At 36.7% G+C, this 23,809-nt stretch overlaps 1 protein-coding gene across 1 annotated transcript in view; it reads left to right on the top strand.

Moving 5' to 3' along the window:
• Window positions 1-23,809, top strand: part of DCDC1 (doublecortin domain containing 1) — a 451,490-nt gene that overhangs the window by 204,100 nt on the left and 223,581 nt on the right. Inside the window, exons 9-10 of the mRNA XM_063095688.1 lie at window positions 1,512-1,604; window positions 10,248-10,418. Of these exons, the coding sequence (XP_062951758.1) occupies window positions 1,512-1,604; window positions 10,248-10,418 (264 nt within the window). The remainder of the gene's footprint in view (window positions 1-1,511; window positions 1,605-10,247; window positions 10,419-23,809) is intronic.

Here is a 23,809-nt window from a genome sequence, read left to right as displayed (position 1 = left end):
AAATAACCAAAGATACTTGAGACCAGTATGTTGTGCCATGGTTCACACATAGACCTCCATGTATGGAAGTTGAACTTGATATTTAATTTTTTATAATATTATTCTTTTTGTATCATTTTATCACACTTTATCCTTGGGGAGATTAATCCTAAGAATAGTCTCACATGATGACTTTTAGAACAACCTTTATCAGTGTTTCTCAACCTAGGGCGGAGATTGACAAACCATTGCCCCCTGGCCAAATTCGACCTGCCCCTATTGTTGGTATTTATTTATTTATTTATATTATCTATCTATCTATCTATCTGTCTGTCTGTCTGTCTATTTGTTTATTTTTAAGTTTTATTGATGCGTAGTCATGCTCATTCACTTGTATATTGTCTTTTTCATGCTTCAATGACAGAGCTGAGTAATTGCGACAAAGATTGTATGACCCTTATTTGGTCACAGAGCCTAAAATTTTTACTACCCTTTGCAGAAATGTTTATACAGAACTCTTTATCTAGGGTGATCATCAGAATTACCTAAAGATTCTGGGCCTCTCCCCTCTACCAAAACATAATCTCTGATATACTGGACTATATCACCTATCATTGGATGAAGTGTTCATAGGTTTGATACTATTCTTCTAGCATATATGCACAGCTAGACTGAAGAGGCTATACTGTTTTTTCCCAAATATAGGAGGTGGTCTTCAGGCAGGGTGTGGGTTAAAGATTCATGTTAGCTCAAACTTGATTTGCCAGGCATACACTTGAGAAAGTCTACTTAAAACAACAACATTAACAAAACAAAATTTAAAGCATGGTCATTATTTATTTTCACTTTAATCCTCAATAAGTAGATAGGGAATGGCAAGTCCATTGCTTAAGAATTGTTAAATATTCCAATTCAGAGGGTTCTCTATCAGGCTATTGACCTCTTTCTTTCTATTAATGTCAATCTATTGAGTGAATATTATTCTTTGAGTTTAGCTTTTTTCTTTTGTTGAAAATAGTATTTTGTTTCTATAGGGATTATTTATAAAGAAATATAGAATGGGCCACATTCACCTTTTTATAATATATGGGTTAGCAGGAGTACTAGAAGACCTTTATTTAGCTTTGTAAATGGAGCAGCTTGGAGGCAACTGTTCTGGTATTTAGATACAAAATTCTTTGTCATAAAATATAAATCATTTAGCACCATTGTAGAGTGTTTGAATTGACACTTTTGGTTTATGTCCTTGACTTCTTATTCTGACACAACAGCAGCCAATTTATTCCCTACTTGCCATGAATGATTTAATAGAAAATATCAGCCTGATTTTTTTAAAAAGTTAATAAGCTCATTTTAATAAAATTATTTTTAAAAGTACTCATTAATGTCTAATGTCTGCAATTAAGAACCCTCCCCCACCAAGTCATATTTGATAATCCAATCAAAGGGAAAGTGAAAAATTTAGTGTGTTAAATGTGTGTCTAGTTGTCAACAGGTGTGTGTTTTCATGTTGTTTATTCATTTTTTTCTAGTTGACCCTGGCAGTGAATGAACAGAAGGAGAAAATTACAGAAAAAGTCATTCTTTCAATGACAGCAAAGGAACACCATAATGCACAAGAAGAAGTAAGGAACTACTTTGTAAACTGTTTTATAAAACTGCAATGAACACTAATTTTAAAATTAAAATAAATTTTACTTTGGGTCTTGTAGTAAATCTGCTATTGTTGACTGGTAATGACTTATGATAGGAAAAAAACTGATCAAAACTGGAAATCCTTTTATTAATAGAGGCAGCCTGAAAAATAATTGTAATGCTTGAAAGAATAAATGAAAGTATAATTTCCTGAAAAAATTCTAATGAATATTTTCTCATAAATTTTCTAAATTAGTAAATTATTATATTCAACTTGAAACAGGAAATTATAAAAGATGGCAACATAGGGAAAATATTAAAATTTTGTTGAATTTTTAATAAACACTAAATCTTGTTTGTATTATCTGACTTTCTAAGAATAGAATTATTGTTCTGAATTTTAGAAATGCTAACAAAGTTATCTTTTATCAGGGGAAATCTGTAGTTTATAAATGTCAAGACTAAGTGAGCTAATCATAAGATTCTGTAGGCAATACTGTAATGAAGAACTATTAAAGCAAACCTTCTTCTCTCCAAAGTTCATGCTGTGAAGTTGACAGCATATTCCACAAATGAAATAATAATACAAAATTGGTGTTAGACAAGAGGGGAAAATGATTTTCATGCAGTTTCCTGGAATGCAAAAGCATTTAATCTTTCTGAAGAAAGAACATGAATTTGCTAACTTCCCTGCATAACTGCCAGTAAATAAAATCTATAAGCAACTTCAGGAATAAGATAATGTGAATACTTAAAAGATAAGCTTCTCATATAATTCTCTTTTGACATTTTGGCAAAGAAATGTATCAAAGCTTTAAGGTTTTAATATTTTCTTATTGTGATTGCATCTTCTTTACCAACCATGCATTTTTATAATAGATGAACAAGTACAATGCATCAAATTTTCCCATGTGAAATTAGTTAGAAACCATATTAATATTTGAGACATATATGTCATAAACCTTGATTATCAATCTCAGCAGAGAATATTTCATAAGAAAATTTAAAATTAATTTCCAAAATGTAATAAATAACAATTGTGTAGATTTAAGTTATAGTTCTGACTCATTCCACTGAATATTAGCAAGTTAATAGACTAGGTTGTTAGTTATAAATTAAAAAAACATCTTATTTTCTGTGTTTGAAAAATATTTTACTAGAATTGGACAGTTTCATTACAATTTCACAGTGAGTTTAAAATCAATCTATCATCTATCTTTTAAACTTTGGGAAATGCAAATAAGTTTCATAGATTAATTAGTATAATTAAAATTATACCTAGAACAATACCATTATTGTTAGAGATTAAACAGAAAATAATCTAAAAGGATGAAATATTAAGTATTTTTTTCCTTTTAAGCATTATGATTATTTTGTCCTTTGATATTTTATGTAAAATTAGTTTCAATGGAACAAAAAACCTGAAGTGGCCCTGGACAATGATTATTATGCTAAATATATCGTTTTTAATGCTACCTTATTAGCAACAATGAAAATGAAAATTATCTTTTCTGGAAAATCCAATAGTATTTTTGTTTATTTGACATTTCTTTTTTATCATCATCATCTTTGTATTTATTTAGCACTATATACTTCAGTGTTTTTCCTACACAGTGCCTAATTTGTTCACATATTTGCTTTATCAGCTATGGCTTGAAATGTCTTTTGTTTGCCTTAAAAATCAAACACATGGTAAAGGAAATATGTTTGTGTGTGTGTGTGTGTGTGTGTGTGTGTGTGTGTGTGTGTGTGAAAGAGAGACAGAGAGAGAGAATCTCTAAATATATTCCATAGCCTATGAGGATAATTTCTATGTGGTTACTTTGAAAGTGATTATATTAATTTGGATGTGTAAGATCTAGTGTTTTGGTGAGAAAAAAGTCAGTGACATTGAGCTTTAGCCCTAATTTACATATAGAGATGTGAAATCCAGATGGAAGAGATAAATGAAAATTTTGGGGGGAGAAATTCCTTCAATTTTTTCTCATGGTTTATTTTTTTACACAAATATTACATTTCTAGACATATCTCAAAACCCAAATTACTCATCATAAAATCTGAGACTTAGCTCCTCTTCTGCTGTTTACAGTTTTATCTTAAAATCTTTTATTTCATGTAATTTTTCCACATGGAACCTGGGAATAATAATGTATGCATCATAACCTACTTTGAGGTTATTATGTATGTTAAAGTACACTAAGCTTTTTGGAAATCTGCATATAATCTATTATTGTCAATTTAAAAATGTGTTATTCCTGAAATGTAGATACCAAGATGGGATTAAATGTGTAAAAATTTTATTATGAACAATGTGTTAGAGAGAAAATGAAGAGAGCACTGGGTAAGGTGCTGGGTAAGATCTATCAGACTGAAACGGAGCTGACCCCAAGTGAGGGAATGAGGAAAGGGAGATTGAGAGGAAGCATCTTAGACTACTGTGCAGTCTAAGGAAGGTCTGGCAAAGCTGTTGGTGTATCTTTAAGCCAGAGGTGGCCATAAGAGGAGTCCTGTGATTTCCATGGGTGGACCTGCCTTAGTCTCCTCAGCCATTGGTACCAAACTGATGATGGATTTCAGAACACAGTAGAAGGGCCCTTGGTCAATTATGCTCTTGTAGTTAGAGATCTGGGAGGCACAGTCTCACAGCTACCTCAAAAGGTGTAGTTGACATCATCCTTTCTGCAGTCAACATAGCCCTATACCAGATGAGTAACGAAGACATTAAAAATGTCTCTATTTTCGGGCTGACTGCGTGGCGCACTCGGGAGAGTGCGGAGCTGGGAGCACAGCGACGCTCCCGCCACTGGTTCGGATCCTATATAGGAATGGCCGGTGCACTCACTGGCTGAGTGTCGGTCACGAAAAAAGACAAAAAAAAAGAAAAAAAAAGTCTCTATTTTCAATTGTCTCTTCCTCCATGAGTAGATGGGTATGTTAGACAGTTGAATAGACCTAAAGGCAGCACGTAAGGGACCCTTGGCTGAAAACAGGCTAGATCAACTTCTAAAATGTTTCTGATCTTGGAAAGACTCTAGAAAACTATTAAAAATTTGGGAGTAGTTAAAGCGCTAGAGATGAGAAGTGCCACTTGCCTGCAGCTCATCTTCCAAATCAAGAGATATTTAACTTGCTTACAGGCTACCATATCTTTTCCAGTCTTCCTTCATTGAGTCAGAGTTATGTTTACTTCTTAACCTGTAAAGCACTGTACTGTTGGGCCTGAATATCCATTTTCATCTCCCTGCCCTCTTTCTGGTTCACCTTAAATATGTCGTTAATTAGAAAGTTTCTTGGTCTTGAGTTGAAATGCCGACCTGGCTTTGAGACCATCTCGTATGTTACATGCCAAGATGATGTTCCTAGCATAGAGGCGGCCACCCTTTGTGCTGATTTCAAGTGACATTTCTGGGCAAAGTGCTCTGGAGTTCTCCTTAATAACATGAGTGGATTCAGAGCCACATACAATTCAGGCTGACAGCTGACTAGAAAAACCAAGAGCTCCTCAAAGAGTCATTAATAATAGCCAATGTACAGTATTCACAATGTATGGCTCAGAAACATACAACTTTAATATGCATACTTTTTAGAAAGATTATAAACAGAAAAATATTTTGTGCTGACTATAAATTATCTTGAGAATTTAATTGAATTTAAAGGTTGCATGCTTGCATCATACAAACATGGCTAAACTGCCCTACGTGTTATGTAAAACCCTATGTGTATGATTATAGACATGTGCACATTTGCATTCTTTCAGAAGTTTGGCTTGTTTCCTTACTAGAATATTCAATATTTTTTTTGCTACTTTCTGCTCATTTGTCACTCTCCCAAATTCTGTACAAGTGTCACTTCCGTGCTGCATTTCCACAGACAATGAAGAGTAGAATGTGTAGGCTTTCTGGTGCACAATGAGATGGTGCATTTTTTCAACATATGCATACGTAAGCCTTCTTTTGTGAATGGGACTGATAGGGTCAGATAATGTTTAAAGGGAAAGGCTTTATGTCTCTCAGGCTTCTATGTTTCCACATGGATGCCTCCACACACACATAGATTGAATTATGAACAGACCCATTAATGCTGGGATCACAAAAGGTCAAGTTTTGTCTTCTTTTACCCCTATTCACATTGCCTTTGTAGAGGGGGGAAAAAAAAAGGATTTGCAGGAAAAAAAAAGATTCATGATGAAGAATTTTAAAGAACATTTTCCCTCTTTTAGCAACATCTGTGATTTGGGGAAAAAAATCATATTATGTAAAATAATTCAGGAGTATTGTATTACCTACCTGATTTTAGTACCTGCATTATTTCATGTGAGGATTGTTTTTAAGGGTGACATATTATCATAATAACTGAGAACAAAATATAGCACTTTGAGGATAAAAGACCTTATGAATACGTAAAGTAACATAAAGTTTCAGTAAAATTGAATGAAAACATTATCAAAATATCAATGGCAGGATTCTTGATATATTTTCTCCTTTGTTTAAGATGTAAGTTAATCTTTGCTAGGACATCTTATTTGACTGGCTAAAGTTTAAAAAAAAAAACAGGTGATAGATAATTTGTGTGATTGTGTAATTATGCTTCACACACATTAATAGATAATTCCGAGGTCAGTGAAAATAGCAAAAATGATAGAGAAAATTTTGGAAGCAACAAAGAATCCACCCAGATGAAACTTTTAAGACGTTAACCAATAGCTTTTTAGAGTGCAAATGATATCATCAATTGCATGGTTGGTTGATTTCTGATGTCACCTGAAATCCTCTACCAGTGAAAGGCTATGGATTGTGACAGTAAAACCAGTCATGTATAAAAATACTCTCAAATAAAAGTCTGAAATTTCTCCTTTTTTTTTGGGGGGGGTAGATTTCTATAGCAGAAGGTGAAGGACATAAAATTAAAGAAAGCAGTATTACTGACTAGCAAAATACATTTCATGATCCTTAGCAGACTTTAAAGACTATGTAAAATTATATTTTCCTGAATCACATGATGCTGGGGATGAGTTCTGAGAGAACCAGTGCTTTCCAGAAATGGAATCCTTCCATTTAGGGCCTTTGGTTCTTGGATTTTAATTTCATCAGATAACCATAAGAGCAAGTCACTTGGCCTGTTTTGGTCTTTAGCTTTGGTACATTATATACTATTACCCTCAAAGTTGATGGAATGTAGTATGATATGATGGCAGAGATGAGGTTGAAAGCATTGACTAATACTGGACCATTTATCATTTTCTTCTTTTTTTTTTTTTGGTAGCTGGCTGGCATAGGGATCCAAATCCTTGACCTTGGTGTTATCAACACTATACTCTCACCAACTGAGCTAACTTGCCAGCGCTTCATTTTCATATTTGAAATGTTACAACTTTATTATAGGGGTAGCAGTACTATGAAAAGCACAGAAATTCATTCTAGAATGTGAGAAAAGGAGGATCATGAGAGGTCTGTCACTGGATTTTATAGCCTATAAATAATACTCTTTCTTCTTTGCTCATTTTCCCTCAGTCACCTTCTCCTTTGAATTTCTTTCCTTGTCTTCTTTCTTTCTTTCTTTTTCTTTTCATTCATTCTTCCTTTTTCATCTTTTTCTTTCTGTCTGCCTCCCATAAGACTCCTCCCAACCTCTCTGTACCCTCTCTACCTTCCTGCTCATGATTTCCAAAGTTTCATCCAAGTTCCACTGGTGAACCCTGAGGGGCTTCCTTATGAATGGATAATAGAAATTTTCATAGACTTTCATTTCACTTTACAGTTAAGGGCTACCTATTAGTAAACTACTAGATGAGTTATATAGAATTACAAAAATTTAGTAGAAAGCAATATATTAAATCAGCTTTGGCTAGATTGTGTTGCCTAAGTCAACAAGCCCAAGATCTCAGTGACTTAAAACAAAATATTATTACTTGCTCACTTTATATTTTGGCTATACATTGTCTGTGACTTTCTCCAGTATGTTTTTCTCAGTTTGGGATACAGGTTGAAAGAGCAGCCTCTACTGGGACATTGCTGTTTTCATGGCAAAGAGAAAAGAGCCATGGCAGAACTGCACAATTCTTAAAGCTTCTGCTAAGAAATAGCCTATGTTACTTCTGCTCACACTTCATTGGCCGAAGCAAATCACATGGGGAATTCTGGTGTCATATTTATCTGTGCCAGAGGGCCCCATCTGCCATCCCTGTCTCTCTCTGAGTTCCACAGTGTCCCTGCCCACCTTTACTTCCACTCCTCAACATCTGTCTAGCCTAATGGAGGTTATTTCCAAGACTCAAGGGATTGCTGTATAAAGTGAGGAGGATATTTGGAAAAAGTTTGTAATGTCATTGGAGGAACATGACATCAATACATAAACCAAGTACAGTACACAACTGACTTTGATTAAATACCATATATCCATATCCAGGTAATAAATGATGGAAAGCCTGGTAGAAGAAGTGTGATTTAAGTGATGAGTGGATTTAGACAGGAGAGAAGAATGAATTGTGAAACAGTGGCTTAGGCATCAGGGGACCTGGGCTCTAGTTTCAGTGCTTATACTCTCTGAGCGTCCTGTGCAAAGATGTGTATGTGTGTGGTAGGGGGAAGGGGACAGTGAGAAGACCATCTTGTTAGAAGGGAGGGGTCTGGTGGAAAAATGACCATAAAGCCAGGTGGGAAACAGACTACAAAAGGTCTTGAATCTTGAATACTAAGCTGAGGAATCTGGGGGAGTGACTAGGTGGTCAGCATGCTGTTTGGTGGAGGTGACAGGATGGATTAGAGGGGAAGGGGCGGGGGCAGGGAGACTGCTTAGTAGGTATTTTGGTAATCAAAGACAGGGAGGGCATGAGGAGATGGTGGCTTGGACCAGACTATTACTTATAAGGAAGGAAAAGGATAGAAAATATATGTTTTTAGAGGAGGGGTCCACAAACTATAGCCCTGAGGCCAAATCCAGCCCACTTCTTGTTTTTGTAAGTACTCAAAAAGTTTTATTTGAACACAACCATGACCGTTCATTTACATATTGTCTGGCTGCTTGTCAAATACAACTGCAGGGTTAAACAGTTTTGATAGAGACTTTATGGCACACGAAGCCAAAAATATTTACAGTGCTATCTGGCCCTTTATAGAAAAAGTTTGCCAACCTTTTATTTAGAAGAAAGGATTGTTTAAAAAAAAAATTGGTAGACAATTGACCACATAGGGACAAATAAGAGAGATACGGGAGACCAATTAGGAAAATAGGAGTCATTCTAAATTAGCTTGTTTACATGCATAATGCTTGCAAAGCTCTTGGTAAAAGTTAAATGTAATTGAAACAGATATATATCTATATCTGTTTTTGAATATATATATATATTCAAGTCATATGGATAACAGTACAAACTTGCTTTCATTGACTTTTAACCCTCTACAGAAGGGATAGAAATAATTGATTTAATATCAGAATTGGATTATTGACCAGGGCAAATGCCCTATTTTCAGCTGAGAGAGATAGAAAGAGGAAGAGGTGTCAGTACATTGGACACTCTCAGAGAAGAGTTTCCCATTTTATCTGTGGACATTGAAGTGAGCTGTAAGATCTATGAAGCAAATAGTTTAGAATTTCTATCTGCCTCATGTGAAATAGGGGTAGGGATAGGAAAGACAGACCAAGAAAAAAACCATTAAAACTTGATATGCAGAAAACACCTAGATTTTAAAAAGGAAAGCACTATAACAATACACCTGTGCATTGGGTACCTGCTATAGGTTAGACATTGCGTTGTTTATTACTTAACTCATTTAATTCTCAGTATGGTGAGGCCAGTATTTTTCATTTACGGATGAGGGTTTTATTACCTGTTCAAAGTCTCCCAGTCAGTAAGTGGGAGAACCAGGATTTTAACACAAGATTTTGAAGTCTACGCTCTATTCAGAGTCATTCATAATTCTAAATGGGTCTAATTTTATTAATTTAAAGTGAATTTCTGCTCTTCATCTCTTTTAGTCACTACCATGTATCAACCGGTATTTATGTAAGAACCCAGTCTATTAGACAGAATATAAGTTTATGTAAAACAGTGAAGAGTGAAAGAATGGTAATGATTTTTGATTTGTAAACTATATATGGATTTAAACATTAATTTACTGTTTATGAGTCCTCAGCATGTCTTATAAATAATCCATAAATAAAGTTCATATGTTTGTCTTATGTATACTAATTAGATGTCCACAAATTTAAAAATCAACAGTATATATTTCTAAGCCTTTGCTGTTTCTGGAAAAAGTCTATGCTTTATTTTGACATTGATATATGTTTAAAATATTGCCTAGAACAAAGCATTGTCTTTGAAGTATGGAAGTTCTTTGCAAACTTGTCAGATGTGTGTTTCTTTTCATATTCAGAGATATTTTTCATTTAGCAATTGTAAATGGCTACCTATTCCATATAACTGAAATGAAAAGGTTATATATTTTTCTATAAAAAAAATTTGTTGATGAAAAAGTGTTTATCTCTTCTATTCTCTTTACTTGAGGATAGATCTGTACTCAAATTCTTGTATTGAAGTCATTTTTCCCCCCATCAAGCTAGGTACTCAAAAATGTAATAGGTGTGACATCAACAATTACTTCTCACTAACAACTCTTGTAATTTAACCCCTTCAGGTAAGCAGACTGATTGATGAATTGCAGACAGCTATCAAAAGCAACAGAGGTCATCTCTCTAAACTTGGCCCCCAATTACAGGCTGAGCAGGAGCAATTCTCCTCTTATATCTACAAACACATTAAAAGCCTTCCAGCAAACACTTTTATCCCAGGAGGACTGCAGCTCAAGGTGGGTGTCATTCTATGACTTTCATTGGATTTAGCCAGAGGGGAAAACACTGCTCCATTTGAAGACCCTGTAACAATGCCGCTCAGCTTGAATTTCTTTTTATGTTGTCTTTCTCAAACTGGTGTTTGGCTTACAAGTGGTAATATTACTATTCAGGAAATAGATTTTAAATGAAAATATTTAGAGGCCTTTGAAATGTGAATTTATAAACTTTAACTAGTTTTCAACCCAGAAAAAAAAGTTTTAATGAAGAAGTTTAATCACGTGAACATTTGCATACTTTTCCAAGAAACGTATTTTTCACAGGAGTCCCTGTGTATTTCAGTTTCTAAACTTATTTGGAGAAATGGGCAAGCTTTAATAATTGACAGACAGTAGCAATAGATATTGGAGGTGAAAGGCCAGGTGACTGATTGATGTTCAAACTACATTTCCAAGGAAAAGAATCTGTAGTGGATAAGTGTGACACATGTCTGAGTTCACTTGGTAAAATCAATACTTAAGAATATACTGGGAAAAAGGTGAATTGGTTATTTGTCAGGACAAGATGGCTAAATGTCCTAGACTACTCTGCTATTGCATCTTTGGAAGAGAAAAGGAATAGCTCATACTTGGCCAAAGTTGTTTAGGTACTAAAAGTGTAGGGAATTTAAACACTTTTGTTTTTCATAATAGAATATCCAAGTTAAGGGCCGGCCCCGTGGCGCACTTGGGAGAGTGCGACGCTGGGAGCACAGCGAAGCTCCTGCTGCGGGTTTGGATCCTATACAGGGATGGCTGGTGGGCTCACTGGCTGAGCGCAGTGCGGATGACACCAAGCCAAGGGTTGTGATCCCCTTACCGGTCACAAAAAAAAGGCAAAAAAAAAAAAAAAAATCATTCTATGATTTCATATCTCACATTTCAAAAGACTGTCATTAGTAAAATTTGAATTATTCAAAGTATGGCCTTTTTTCCATCTAAGGAGATACTGTTACTACAATTCTTCATTTCCCTTTGCTTATTTATTTTTCCTTTTTATTGTAACAAAGTTGATTGTACATATCTGTCAGGTACAGAGCTGAATATCAACATCCATATGCAGTATATGGTGCTCACATCAGAATCATCATTATATTCAATAATACACACTTTCATTGCTTTTCATGGCCCTTTACCCATTCCTCCCTCCGCTCTTACCTTCCCAGCTTCTGGTAAGCCCAGTTGTCCTTTTCAAAGTTCTATGTATTACTGGGAATGTTGTATCTTTCTTTCTTTCTTTTATTTATATGTTTATTATTTTAGCTCTCACTTATGAGTGAGAACACACGGTATTTCTCTTTCTGTGCCTGGCTTATTTCCTTTGCTTATTTTTATAGGTGTGTGATATTGTTCAAAGTTAATGGTATTTTGATCAGCCTTCATCTCTACAATTCCTCTTTCTTAATACTCAGTTTTATTCTGAAAATAACATTATATTTTCTGTCTGTAATTTGTTCCTTTTAATGACATTTCCATGTGTGTATTTTGAACGAGAACATTACCATGTAAAAATTGACCTTTCGGGAAATGTAATTCCATGTTAAACACCATAATTTATTTTTCATCATCTGTGATAGCAGCTCAAGGTTTAGGAAGAAGGTGTTCAAGACATCAAGGTCATGGGTTCCCATTGTCCAGCATCAGTGTTCTTTTCCAGGTTTTTGACTTGATTACAGATCCATTGTGCCATTTTGCAAAGTACTTGCTGTTGATTAAGGGAGAAACCAGGTGAGGGAGTATGCTTGCCTTAATGCTGTTCATCCCCCCTCGTTTCTATCAGCAATCGTCATATGAACTATAGTGTGACCTGGAAAAAAAAGTTTTATCTCCCCTTATAAGTTCACTGTTTATTTCTGAAGAATTTCTACCACTTATTCACATGAGCACATGGGCTTGATGGCAAATATTTAACTTTAGGATCTGAATTGTTACTCTCATATATTCCCTTTTAATATGCTTCTGAATTCTTCTCATACAGTACACAGAAGAGGGAATTTATACATGTGTACTTCAAAAAGCTCATGGAAAGATTTGAATTATCTTTTAATTCTGTTTTTCCGTGATCTTTGTGAAGTACCCTCATACATGCAGAGAAGCCATGTTGTTGAATTTGTTTAAACTCACTGTGCTGTTCAATACATCTAGCCACTAGCCACATGTATGTACCTATTTAAATTTAAATTTAAATTAATTAAAAAATTCAATGCCTCCAGTGTTTTTCCAGGGTTTTAGCACTGAAAATCTCCCATTCAGCAAACCGAAATGGTTAGTCACCTTAGTCCTGTCTGCAGAATTCCCTCTCCCCTGTCTTAGGCATCCTCCTTCTTTATGATTCTTTCCCCATGAAGTACTCAGCTCCATTTGTTCTCTCTCCTCTCACCTCAGTTTTCCCCTTTGGAACGTCCAGTTCCTCTCAGAGAAAAAATTCCTCTTCCACATCCCAAGAAACCTGGATATCAGTTCCATTCTCAGGCCTTACGGCAGTGTTTTCAGTATTGGCTGCATATTAGAATGAGCTGGAGACCTTTTAAAAAACATCAATGTCCCCATACCCAGAGGTTTTGGTTTAATTGGTTTGGTGTAAGGCAGGCTTCTACTGGCTTGCAAGTACTGATCATTAGATTTTAAGGAAATTTATGAGTCATTAAATACATTCATTATTAGAAATGTATATAAACTTATATAATTCAATTGGTCATATTAAAAACAAAGGTAATAGATACCCTTAACCTTCTAATTAGGTAATTACTATCACATATTTTCTTGAAGTTAGTTATGCCTATTGTGTTTGTTTAATGCAAACACTTTATAATGGTGTGCTACTATGCATCTCTTCCTAAGTCTATTTTTAGTAATATCTTGTTGTAACTTGAAATTGGCCATAGTTGGAGTATTTATGTAACAAAAATTGGCAAATGCTATAAATGAGGGCTTGAGTTAATATTTTGTTGATTGTCTAGACCAGGGAGTTGGCAAACTACAGGCCATGCCCAAATCTGCATTGTGTTTTGTAAATAAAGTTTTACTAGAACATCTATTTGTGTATTTTCTATGGCTGCTTTCACATTACAGTGGCAGAGTTGAGTAGTTGAGGCAGAGACCATATGATTTTAAAAGACTAAAATATTTACTATTTGGCCCTTTACAGAAAAATTTGCTGACCCCTGATCTAGACTTATAATATTTACAATGCAGATTACCCATAAAGGTGAGAAATTTCTGTATCTGTTACATTGTGAATAGTAAAAAAAATTTCCAGTATTTTTTCTGTATACAAAAACTATTATCTGATTCAGCAAAGAAATTGCTCATATTGTTGATTAATAAGAGCAGTCCTATATTCATCTTCCTTGTTTCACTTTTGTCTTATTAACATGGATAAAAATATCAATCAACATTCAGGTTAGGACGGCCGTCATTTCTCAGTTGCAACCATAGGCTGGCTGTGGATACAAGACCTGGAAAAAATCTGTGAAGGTATTCTGTGAGAATCAGTTGGCTATGTGGAATTTAAGATGAAGAGTATTATGTATTTATTATTATTTGCACATTATGTGCTATAAATTCTTTATATCAGCACAGTTTATAATAATCACCTCCGTCCCCAAGCAGGTCATTAACATTTACTGGCACATCATCAGGTGTTGTCCAGGCATCAGTATTTTTTAAAAGCTCCCCAGTAATTAATTCTATTGTACTACAGGTAGGGTTGAGACTTATGGCAGGATTATCAAGGCAACTTTTAAAACATAACCAATAGCACCACACAAAGAAATTCTCACTCCAGATTGTTAATCAACTAAAACTTTTCTCTATATTTTTACATTAGTAAAATAGGAAAGGCTAGCAGTAAAATCACTTATCCCAAAATTATGGAAAGGGAGAATTTTCTCCTTTGAATATTAGTTACAAAATGAGCATTTTTGTATTTTTATTTAATATTTTTAATTTTTTCCTTTTTGAGGTATGTTTTCAGAGGAAAAATTAGAGAGCAAAGAAATAGACTTCTGTGGTTGGCATAACCAGACTTGAAGAGGTATAATAAATGAAGTCAGGTAGGCCTTAATGTGCTTAGATCCAGAGCTAGTTTAAATTCTTTCTGATGAGTAGGTAACTGCCTATATGGGCGCTAATTAAAAATCGTTGCTAACTTCAAACATTTGAGACAATAGCATCTAAAGATAAAGTAGGCATAAAATATATCTGAGTTAAGGGCAATGAAAAGGAATGTATTTGTGAGATACAGGAATACCTATGTCTGTATCTGAATTTTAATTTCTTTAAATCTCTAATAATAGTTCTGTTGTTTACTAGAAAGTTACACAAGTCAGTAATAACTTTTGTTTTTAAAAAGAAAGCTTTCTGGCTTATGACTAATTTTTCACATCAGAAAATTGTTAAATAAAAGGGGCCTTAATTACTGGCGTGCATTCCCAGGTGTTCCACATCACTCCCTAGCCCCCACCTGAATTGTAGTAAATTCCAGGCATATAAAGAGGTCTTTGGCATTTTCAGAGATCCACTTCAAAGATTCCTGCAAGACAGTACTGCTTTCCTATTAGATCCCCACCTTTTCCTTCCCCTGGCAGAGCTGGGCTGGCATAGGGTCAATGAAATTTCCAATTTATTTTTCTCCTCTCATTGCTTCCCATTTTTCCATCAGCTAATGATATTAATTCCATGTTTACATGAAAATTCTCTTATTACCTGCAACATAAACTTTCTCAAGCTATCTCAAATAAAAAGAAGATTTGTTGAAAATATATAAGGGAATCTTATGGAAATGAAAACCAGGAAATATGGCAGAGTCTCACATGAAAATCACTAGTTTTCCATATCTCTTTCTCTTGAAGCCCCGTGATCTCTTATCTCTGCATCTATGTGAGATTTTTTTTTTTCATTTCTTGTTTCTTTCTGCAAGCTGGCTTTGTCTTTTTACTTCTTCGTATGTACATGGAGGAAAATTATGACCCTTGGCCCTAACCTTTAGGTTTAAATGGTCATCATTACTGATGAGAGTCTTTGTGTATCCTGGTTTAAATTGTTTAAGAAGAGAATGTGTTTGGATCAGTCCAGCCTTGACTAGGTTCCCAGCATGAATTCAACTACCTGTGGCCAGTGGGTGGGGAAAGGTCAGTGTAGGGAAAATAAAAAGCAAATGGTCAGGGCTCCCTCAGATGTTCAGAATTTTGCTGAGCATTTGATATAAATATGCACATGTGCCCAGGTGTTCTTTGGTTATTGTCTAATGTAATCGCAAATGTGTACCCAGGTGTTCTTTGGTTGTCTGACTCCACCCAGGTATTCCTGGGTTATTGGACTTAAGTATAAAGGACGAGTGGCTGTGATCCTTAGGCCCACCCATCCACCCCCGGCATGCCCCTGGGCGGGGGGGGGGGGGCATGGGGAAGCCACTAGTGCTGCTGGAAGCTGTTGCTGCCGGGGCTCCCAGGATGCCCTGAGAGGCCACCACTACCCCCGCTGCTGCTGAGGAAGCTGAGGACTGAGCTCATGTCGCCTGCCAGTGGCCCCTGGGATCTTTCTCAATTACCTAGCTTGTGGACCTGTATGTGAGGGTTCTGGTGACCCAGCCTGGCACGTGACAGGTCTGTATCTCAGCCGGGCATGTGAGGGGTCTGGTGACCCAGCCTGGCATGTGAGGGGTCTGTGAACCAGTCTGTACAACGGGTTTGGAGTGTCTGTGAGCCAGCCCTAACCCTAACTCAACAATACAATTGGTTATGTTGGCAGGATTCTGACAATTGCCATAACCATACAGTCAGGGTCATGTGCTACACAGAGCTACCTTTTCCAGCAGTTAGGATAGGAAGGGAAGATGGCCATGGAATTAAATGAAATTAAAACTTAGTTAAATGAAATATTGTAAGCAAATTATTGCATATTATTTGTAGTCATGCATTTCCCTCAGCCTCACCCTGTATGGTTGGATGTGGACATTTGGACTGATAGAAAAGAAACCAAGATCTGTAGTTTTCTAAATTACCTCTTATATCTGAAATAACCAGATAGTAGAAACAAAACTGAACTGGCAGAGTATAATCTAAATATTCAGAATTACAAATCTTTTAGAATTGGTTGTGGTGGGGTGGTGGTGGTGATTACGTACTTACTCCCTCTTAGGTGGGGAGAACTTTCTAATTCCAACTGAAGAGATATTGGGCAAAGACCGTGGTGTTGGGAAAATATAGGAAAATGGTCAGGGCTCCTCAGAGGTTCAGAATCTTGCCAAGCATTTGATGTAAATAGGCACGTGTGCCCAGGTGTTCCTTGGTTATTGTCTAATGTAATTGTGCATGTGCACCCAGGTGTTCTAGGTTATGGACTTAAGTATAAAGGATGAGTGGCTCTAATCCACAGTACCCCTTTGCCCCTGGGATGCCCTGGGTGGGGGGCCATAGGGAGGCTGCTACTGCTGCTGGAGGCTGTTACTGCAAGCTGTTGCTGCCAGGGCCCCCAGGACCCTCCGAGAGGCTGCCACCATCGCCGGACCTGTAAGCTGCTGCTGCTAACTGACCTCACGTCATCGTCTGCCACTGGCTCCTGGCATCTTTCCCAGTTACCTAGCATGGACCTGCATGTGAGGGGTCTGGGGACCCAATCTGTAAGTGAAAACTTTTGGCTTTAGCGTAGCTATTGCCTCAACCCGACAACTGGCATAGTTGTGTAGCTTTGCACACAGTATACCATATTTCATTAATTCCAGAGTCAGTTCGTATCAGTTGCCTGACCAAAATCTAAATTCTGACGGGTTGTGTATAAACTGACCTTCCTTTGGGTACCATTTCTAACTCAGTTACCTCTAACTCACTGTGGGCAAGGGCCATGTCTTTTCCAGTGTCTTGCTAAGTGACTACGCCAATTGTATGGCTTGGCAATTCATAACTAAAGCCAAAATGTTTCATTATTTTAGTTATACTAAGTTTTCCATTTGTATTGTCAGGGCTAGGGGTTAGGGCCCACAGACTCTTCAAACCCTTTTGTACAGACTGGGTCAAAGACTCCTCACATGCCAGACTGGGTCACCAGACCTCCCCACATGCCTGGCTTGGTCACCAGATCCCTCACACGCAGGTCCCTGCTAGGTAATTGGGAAAGATCCTGAGAACCGTTGGCAGATGACACGAGCTCAGTCCTCAGCTTCTTCAGCAGCAGTAGTGGCTTACAGCAGATCCAGTGGCAGCGGCCTCCCCGTGGCCTCTCGTCCTGTATACTTAAGTCCAATAACCCAGCACATATGCACAATTACATTAGACAATAACCAAGGAACACCTGGGCGCACATGCCTATTTACATCAAATGCTCAGCAAGATCCTGAACATCTGAGGGGCCCTGACCATTTTCCTTTATTTTCCCTATATCCAGTTATGACCAACTTGATTACATCTTGTTGCATGCACTATGTAGAGTGCTAGATGATATATCAATAAACACCATTTCCAATAATAGCTGAAAAGGATGGCTCAGACTGATTTTTTTCTATTTTCTGTTCATTTTGATCTTAGAATAGTGTCTGGTAAAAAATGAATGGGAATAATCATCTTTCTAATCATCCCTTTTTGATATCACTGTGTTGCCTCTACATGTAAGCCCACAGCTCAGCTTCAAGAACCAAAATGATCTGTGGTAGCCATCGTCATCTTCTAGACCTATGGTTCTCAAATAGGGGCAGGAGACAGCGTGTGATTTAAATTCTCTGGGGGTGCTTTTACGTATTGTGTATGGTGGCCTTCACCTCTCGACTGAGCCTTTCATCCTCATCACATCTTTCACTGATAATTTAAAAATAGTAGCTTTTTGTTAGTTCTTAACATTAGAACGTGACCTCTTATAAAGACACATTATTTCTGTGTTCCACGTTGCCTCAGTTACATTATTGCAATCACATGGCATAATACAGTGCCAAGTTTAAATGGATGTACAAGATAAAAGACCGAGCAGCCTAAGTGTGGATGCCTGTCACTATCACAGCCATGGGAAAAGTTCCTTGTTTTTTTAAAAAAAAATAAATTTGAAGACACAACATAACAACATTTGAGGAATTTTAGGAAAAAGTTATATCACCTGAAACTGCACTGTACCTACACGACCATTCTCACATCATTTCCATATGCACTCATATGCCTTATATAGTTACAACCACAATGTGTACTTTTTTTCTTTTTCTTTTTCTTTTTTTTTTTGCTGTTACATCATAGCATCTTCAAGGTTGATGGAATTTCTTATTGTTTTTACCTTCAATGATTACACTGAACGTGCTCCATAATCTATGAATACCTTTAGGCAACAAGTTTTTTGGAGCAATTTCTTACTGTTCCAAACCTTCTTTTACTCTATATCCCGTCACTGCCACCACCCCCAGCCACTACAAGAACATCTGCTATAGCCATGGCTCAGTGACTCCTGCCTTCTAGTCTTGCTCTTTTTCTGAAACTCCTCCTCCTTCTCTTCATCCCCATGGAGATGCTGTCAGAAATGTTAGTGTTTCCCTGGGAGAGCAGGAAAAAAAGGGTAGATAGGAAAGGGTATTAGCAAATCTGTAGGGGATGGTGGGTGGAAAAACTAGTAGGAAGGTGGGTGACTGTGACAGAGAATTGATGAGCAAGAGCATGTGATGTATGAGTAGGTGGGAGAAAGCAGGGGGGGAATGAGTCGAAGATGGGTACAGGGATGTCTTTTCACTGGAATTAATGCTTTTCACACACAATTGGTCAATGATGCTCTGTGGGTTGTCTTCCATTTGCTGCCAGTAGAGGCAGATCCAGTTTCTGTGGGGTCTAGGAGCTTGTAAAATTTGGGAGACCGAGGGGTGAGGGGGTGGAATGGGGTGGAGTGGAGGGGCTGTCTTTAAAATTAAGTCTGGAAGTAGATATTTATTTAGAATGAGAAAGTAAATCACAACAAATTCATGGAGGCTTGGAGATTCAGTTTCTTTCTCCTGAGATTTTTTTTTTTTAGACAGCTTATCAGAAATGCTTATATAGAAATACTTTGTGATTGATAGCTAGCTTACCTTTCCCACCTATGACAACTTCCAGAACTCTCAGGACCTGGAGCAAATAAGGGGCCTGAAGCTTAATCTTCATTAACTTTACATAAATCCACTTTAGCTGTGAGCAAGGGAAATATGGTGGAATTTAGTAACCTGGATAAAAACAAGATTCAGAGGGCTGTGATTTGGAGATTTTTTAGCCTTTTAATTTTTATATTGTTTAGTTATAGTGTTCTCTTATAGCATAAAGAAATTTAAGCTTTGTTAAAAGGATAATTCACAGATTTATTTTTTAAAGAATGTCTTTCCAGAATCTTTATCATCCTCTGGGTAGTAAGCATCTAACAATTTTTATTCTGCCAATAACAAAAAAAAAGATTTTAAGTGAATAGTCCAGTAAGTCCACATATTATCAAATACGTATTGTCAACAAGGCATTGTGCTAAATACTGTGGGAAGATGCACAGGGAAGCACAGGACACCTTTTTGGCTCGAGCCCATGAGTATTTTCATACAGTTAGAACAATATGATGCCTTTTGAAGGAAATAAAACTGTGTCGATCTTCTTAGCTTTTTACTACAATTCCATCATTTTAAGTTTACAGGCCTGTTTATGTCTAGAAAATAGGCTAATTTGGTTGATAATAGAAAAGATGCAGACTTTTAACCAAAGTACCCTCCTGGCCTTTTCTATGCTTTGAAAACTTAAATTTGCTCTCTCAATGGCACAAGAGCACTATGAAACCATATGAGATCTGCATTCTATTTTTCAAAAAATTTAGTTTCCCAACCATTCATTTGTATTCATAGGAGGTTTATTTAACTATTTACGAATCTATAGAACAATTAAATGAGTAGAAGGAGATAACTGAGGACAGTTATCTATAAAATTGTGGCAAGATTTTTTTTGGGGGGGATGGCCTCTTTACTATTCTGCATGCATATTATGTCCTTATTTCCATTGGGTATTCCTTGATCCTTGTCTTTCTTATTTAACCACTTTTCCCATTCCCGAATATGTATTCACAACTCCTGTGCTCTCTGTCATTTCACCTAAGTTATTTGAGTAAGCAGTGGGGAAACAAATTTAGAATATGTCCTGAAGTACAAGTAGTAAAATGTGCCAACTTGTCATTCATTGGAAAAGGAATTATGGCTAGAGTAGCGAAACTGGAATATTCAAGATTATTGTGATTTCAAGAACGATCATCAAACGTTGGGCAAAATGTGATGAAGATAATTAATATTCATATGCAGATTTTACCATAGTAGGCAAATATTTGGACCACCCATTTTAAAGGTAAAGAAACTGAGACCCTATAAATGCCTTCCAACATCTCATGGAATAGCTAGTTAGCAGTAAGCACTGAAAACTCTCACTTACTCTTCTTATTAGAAAAGAATATTTGAAGAAATAATGTCTATTTTTTTAATTTCATAAAAAATATCAACCTACAAATTATACGTGAAAACCTAAAAAATCACAGAAGATTACTGAGCATAAGCTGGATTAAAAAAAAAGAAAAGCATACTTAAGGGGCCGGCCCGTGGCTCACTTGGGAGAGTGTGGTGCTGATAACACCAGGGCTGCGGGTTCGGATCCCTATATAGAAGATATCTCTTCTCTCCAGTGCTCTTTTCTATCTTGCCACCACCTCTTCCTCCTCCCTCTCATGGCTTTTGGTAAAAAAATGCCAGAGTATTCATACCAGCCTGTTTCCTGACAGGCTTCTGCAGACAGGTGCAAATCTCCATGTGCAGGAAAGAACAGTCTTTCCTTCCTAGATCTGCTGAAGAGAAAAACTGCATTTGTATCAAAATTAGGGAAGAGCAATTGGGCTGGGCATTAGCTCCCATGCAGTGCCTGTGGTAATGAGACAGGCTTTCCCTGTGCAGTCCTGACATCCTTGAAGGTGCCCAGAGAATTGCCAGGTGGGCAGTCAGCAGGGAAAGTCTATGGGCCAGGGCTGTATTACTGTCCCAGCAGTTATTCGGACTAAATGCAACCACTGAACCTTGCCGTTGCAGGCACACAGTCTCTCTCAGGGAGATTGTCCTTCTCCATAGCAGTTAATTTGTTTTTACCTCTCAATTAGCTTTTTTCACAGTGTTTGATATGCTCAAGTTGCTGAGATTCCTTTCCTACATATGTTCCTGTCCCCTAGATTACCCACTGACATCTATGTTAGCCTGACTCACCATGAATATTATCAAGCATACATTCTTCATTTGAACATAAATGAATGCAGATTTTCAAGTTTGTGCAAATGAAGCGATGTATTTACAACTACTTAAGATTCTGCCTGCAGTTTTGATGATGGTTTATGATTAAAAATGGATTATTTAAAACAAAAATGTATTGCTATAGATAGTAAGCTTTTCTATAGGTTTTAGTCAGTCAGAGTACCCATATTTCATATTAGGGGGGAAATTATGTTTACAGGGATATTTGATATATATATGTATAAAAACCTGAATAGCATTAAAAACATATATTCTATCCAAAGGTAAGATTGTATATTCTATACAATCTCTAAGACAGAGAATTTGGGGAAGTCCAATGATTTGGTTCATATTCAACCTCATAATGTTCAGTTCTCCTAGTAAAATAGAATTTGGAGGGAATGTGACTGTATTTTCTTATAAATAAAACCCCGACTTTCTATGATGATAAATATATTGAGCCCAGGAACCTCCAAAAATCAGGCTCTTATATATACAAGGATACTTCAAAAAGTCTGTGTAAAAAAATGGAATTAAAAGATAGTACTAATCTTTCCACGAACTTTTTGAAGATACCTTGCAATGCGTTAGTTATATTCAACTACTAACAGGATCCACATACCTGATATTTTAATCCAAATTAAATATGATTTTAGGCAGTAAATTAATTTAGTTAACGTGAAATTCTTGTCCCATTTCTCCTTGAGATATTCTCATTTACAAAGGGTTTATTGAAATTACTTTCCTTAGGATATGACAGGCAAGTCAGTCTTCCTTGTCACTGTCTTCTAGATGATTTTGAACATTTTCATATGTTGAACTTAGAATTATAATTGGATACAAAGGGAATATTTTTGAAGAACCATACAACTTATTTTGGAAATTTTACTTTGTCAATAGACAGAAAAATGTGGGAGAAAAGTCATTTATTTATTTATTTATTTATTTATTTATTTATTTATTAAGAATATTCATGAGATACTAAGCCAACTGTCACCCCTCCCTCCCATGATGTGAGGGCCAGATTCACACTGGGGCATACCCATTACCAGAAATTACTTTTGTACCCCTTTTCTCCACCCAATTATTCCCCAACTTCCCTCCTCCTCCTTCTTCCCCCGCCCACTCTACTTTGTAGCCCTTGGAATGTTCCCTCCCTCTGTTGGATCATGGCACTACTGTGGTCTTTCTTTCCTTCCTTCCTTTCTCTCTTAGCTCCCACATATGAGTGAGCTCATGTGGTATTTATCACTCTGTGCTTTGCTTATTTCACTCAACATAAGTTTCTCCAGGTTCATCCATGTTGTTGCAAATGCGAGTATTTCATTCTTTTTTATGGCACAGTAGTATTCCGTAGTGTATATACACCACATTTTTCTTTTTTTTTTTTTTTTTTAAAGTGGTTTTTTTTTTTTTTTTTTAATTTTATTTTGTCGATATACATTGTAGCTGATTAATGCTCCCCATCACCAAAACCTCCCTCCCTTTTCCCTCCCCCCTCCCCCCCAACAATGTCCTTTCTGTTTGCTTGTTGTATCAACTTCAAATAATTGTGGTAGTTATATCTTCTCCCCCCCCCCCCCCGGTTTGTGTGTGTATGTGTGTATGTGTGTGTGTGAATTTATATATTAATTTTTAGCTCCCACCAATAAGTGAGAACATGTGGTATTTCTCTTTCTGTGCCTGACTTGTTTCACTTAATATAATTCTCTCGAGGTCCATCCATGTTGTTGCAAATGGCAGTATTTCATTCGTTTTTATAGCTGAGTAGTATTCCATTGTGTAGATGTACCACATTTTCCGTATCCACTCATCTGATGATGGGCATTTGGGCTGGTTCCAACTCTTGGCTATTGTAAAGAGTGCTGCGATGAACATTGGGGAACAGGTATACCTTCGACTTGATGATTTCCATTCCTCTGGGTATATTCCCAACAGTGGGATGGCTGGGTCGTATGGTAGATCTATTTGCAATTGTTTAAGGAACCTCCATACCATTTTCCATAGAGGCTGCACCATTTTGCAGTCCCACCAACAATGTATGAGAGTTCCTTTTTCTCCGCAGCCTCGCCAGCATTTATCGTTCATAGTCTTTTGGATTTTAGCCATCCTAACTGGGGTTAGATGGTATCTCAAT

Source organism: Cynocephalus volans, chromosome 4 (assembly GCF_027409185.1).
Source record: "Cynocephalus volans isolate mCynVol1 chromosome 4, mCynVol1.pri, whole genome shotgun sequence".
Lineage (NCBI taxonomy): Eukaryota > Metazoa > Chordata > Mammalia > Dermoptera > Cynocephalidae > Cynocephalus > Cynocephalus volans.
The sequence above is the reverse complement of the archived record's forward strand: the minus strand, read 5'-3'. Positions and strand labels throughout refer to the sequence as shown.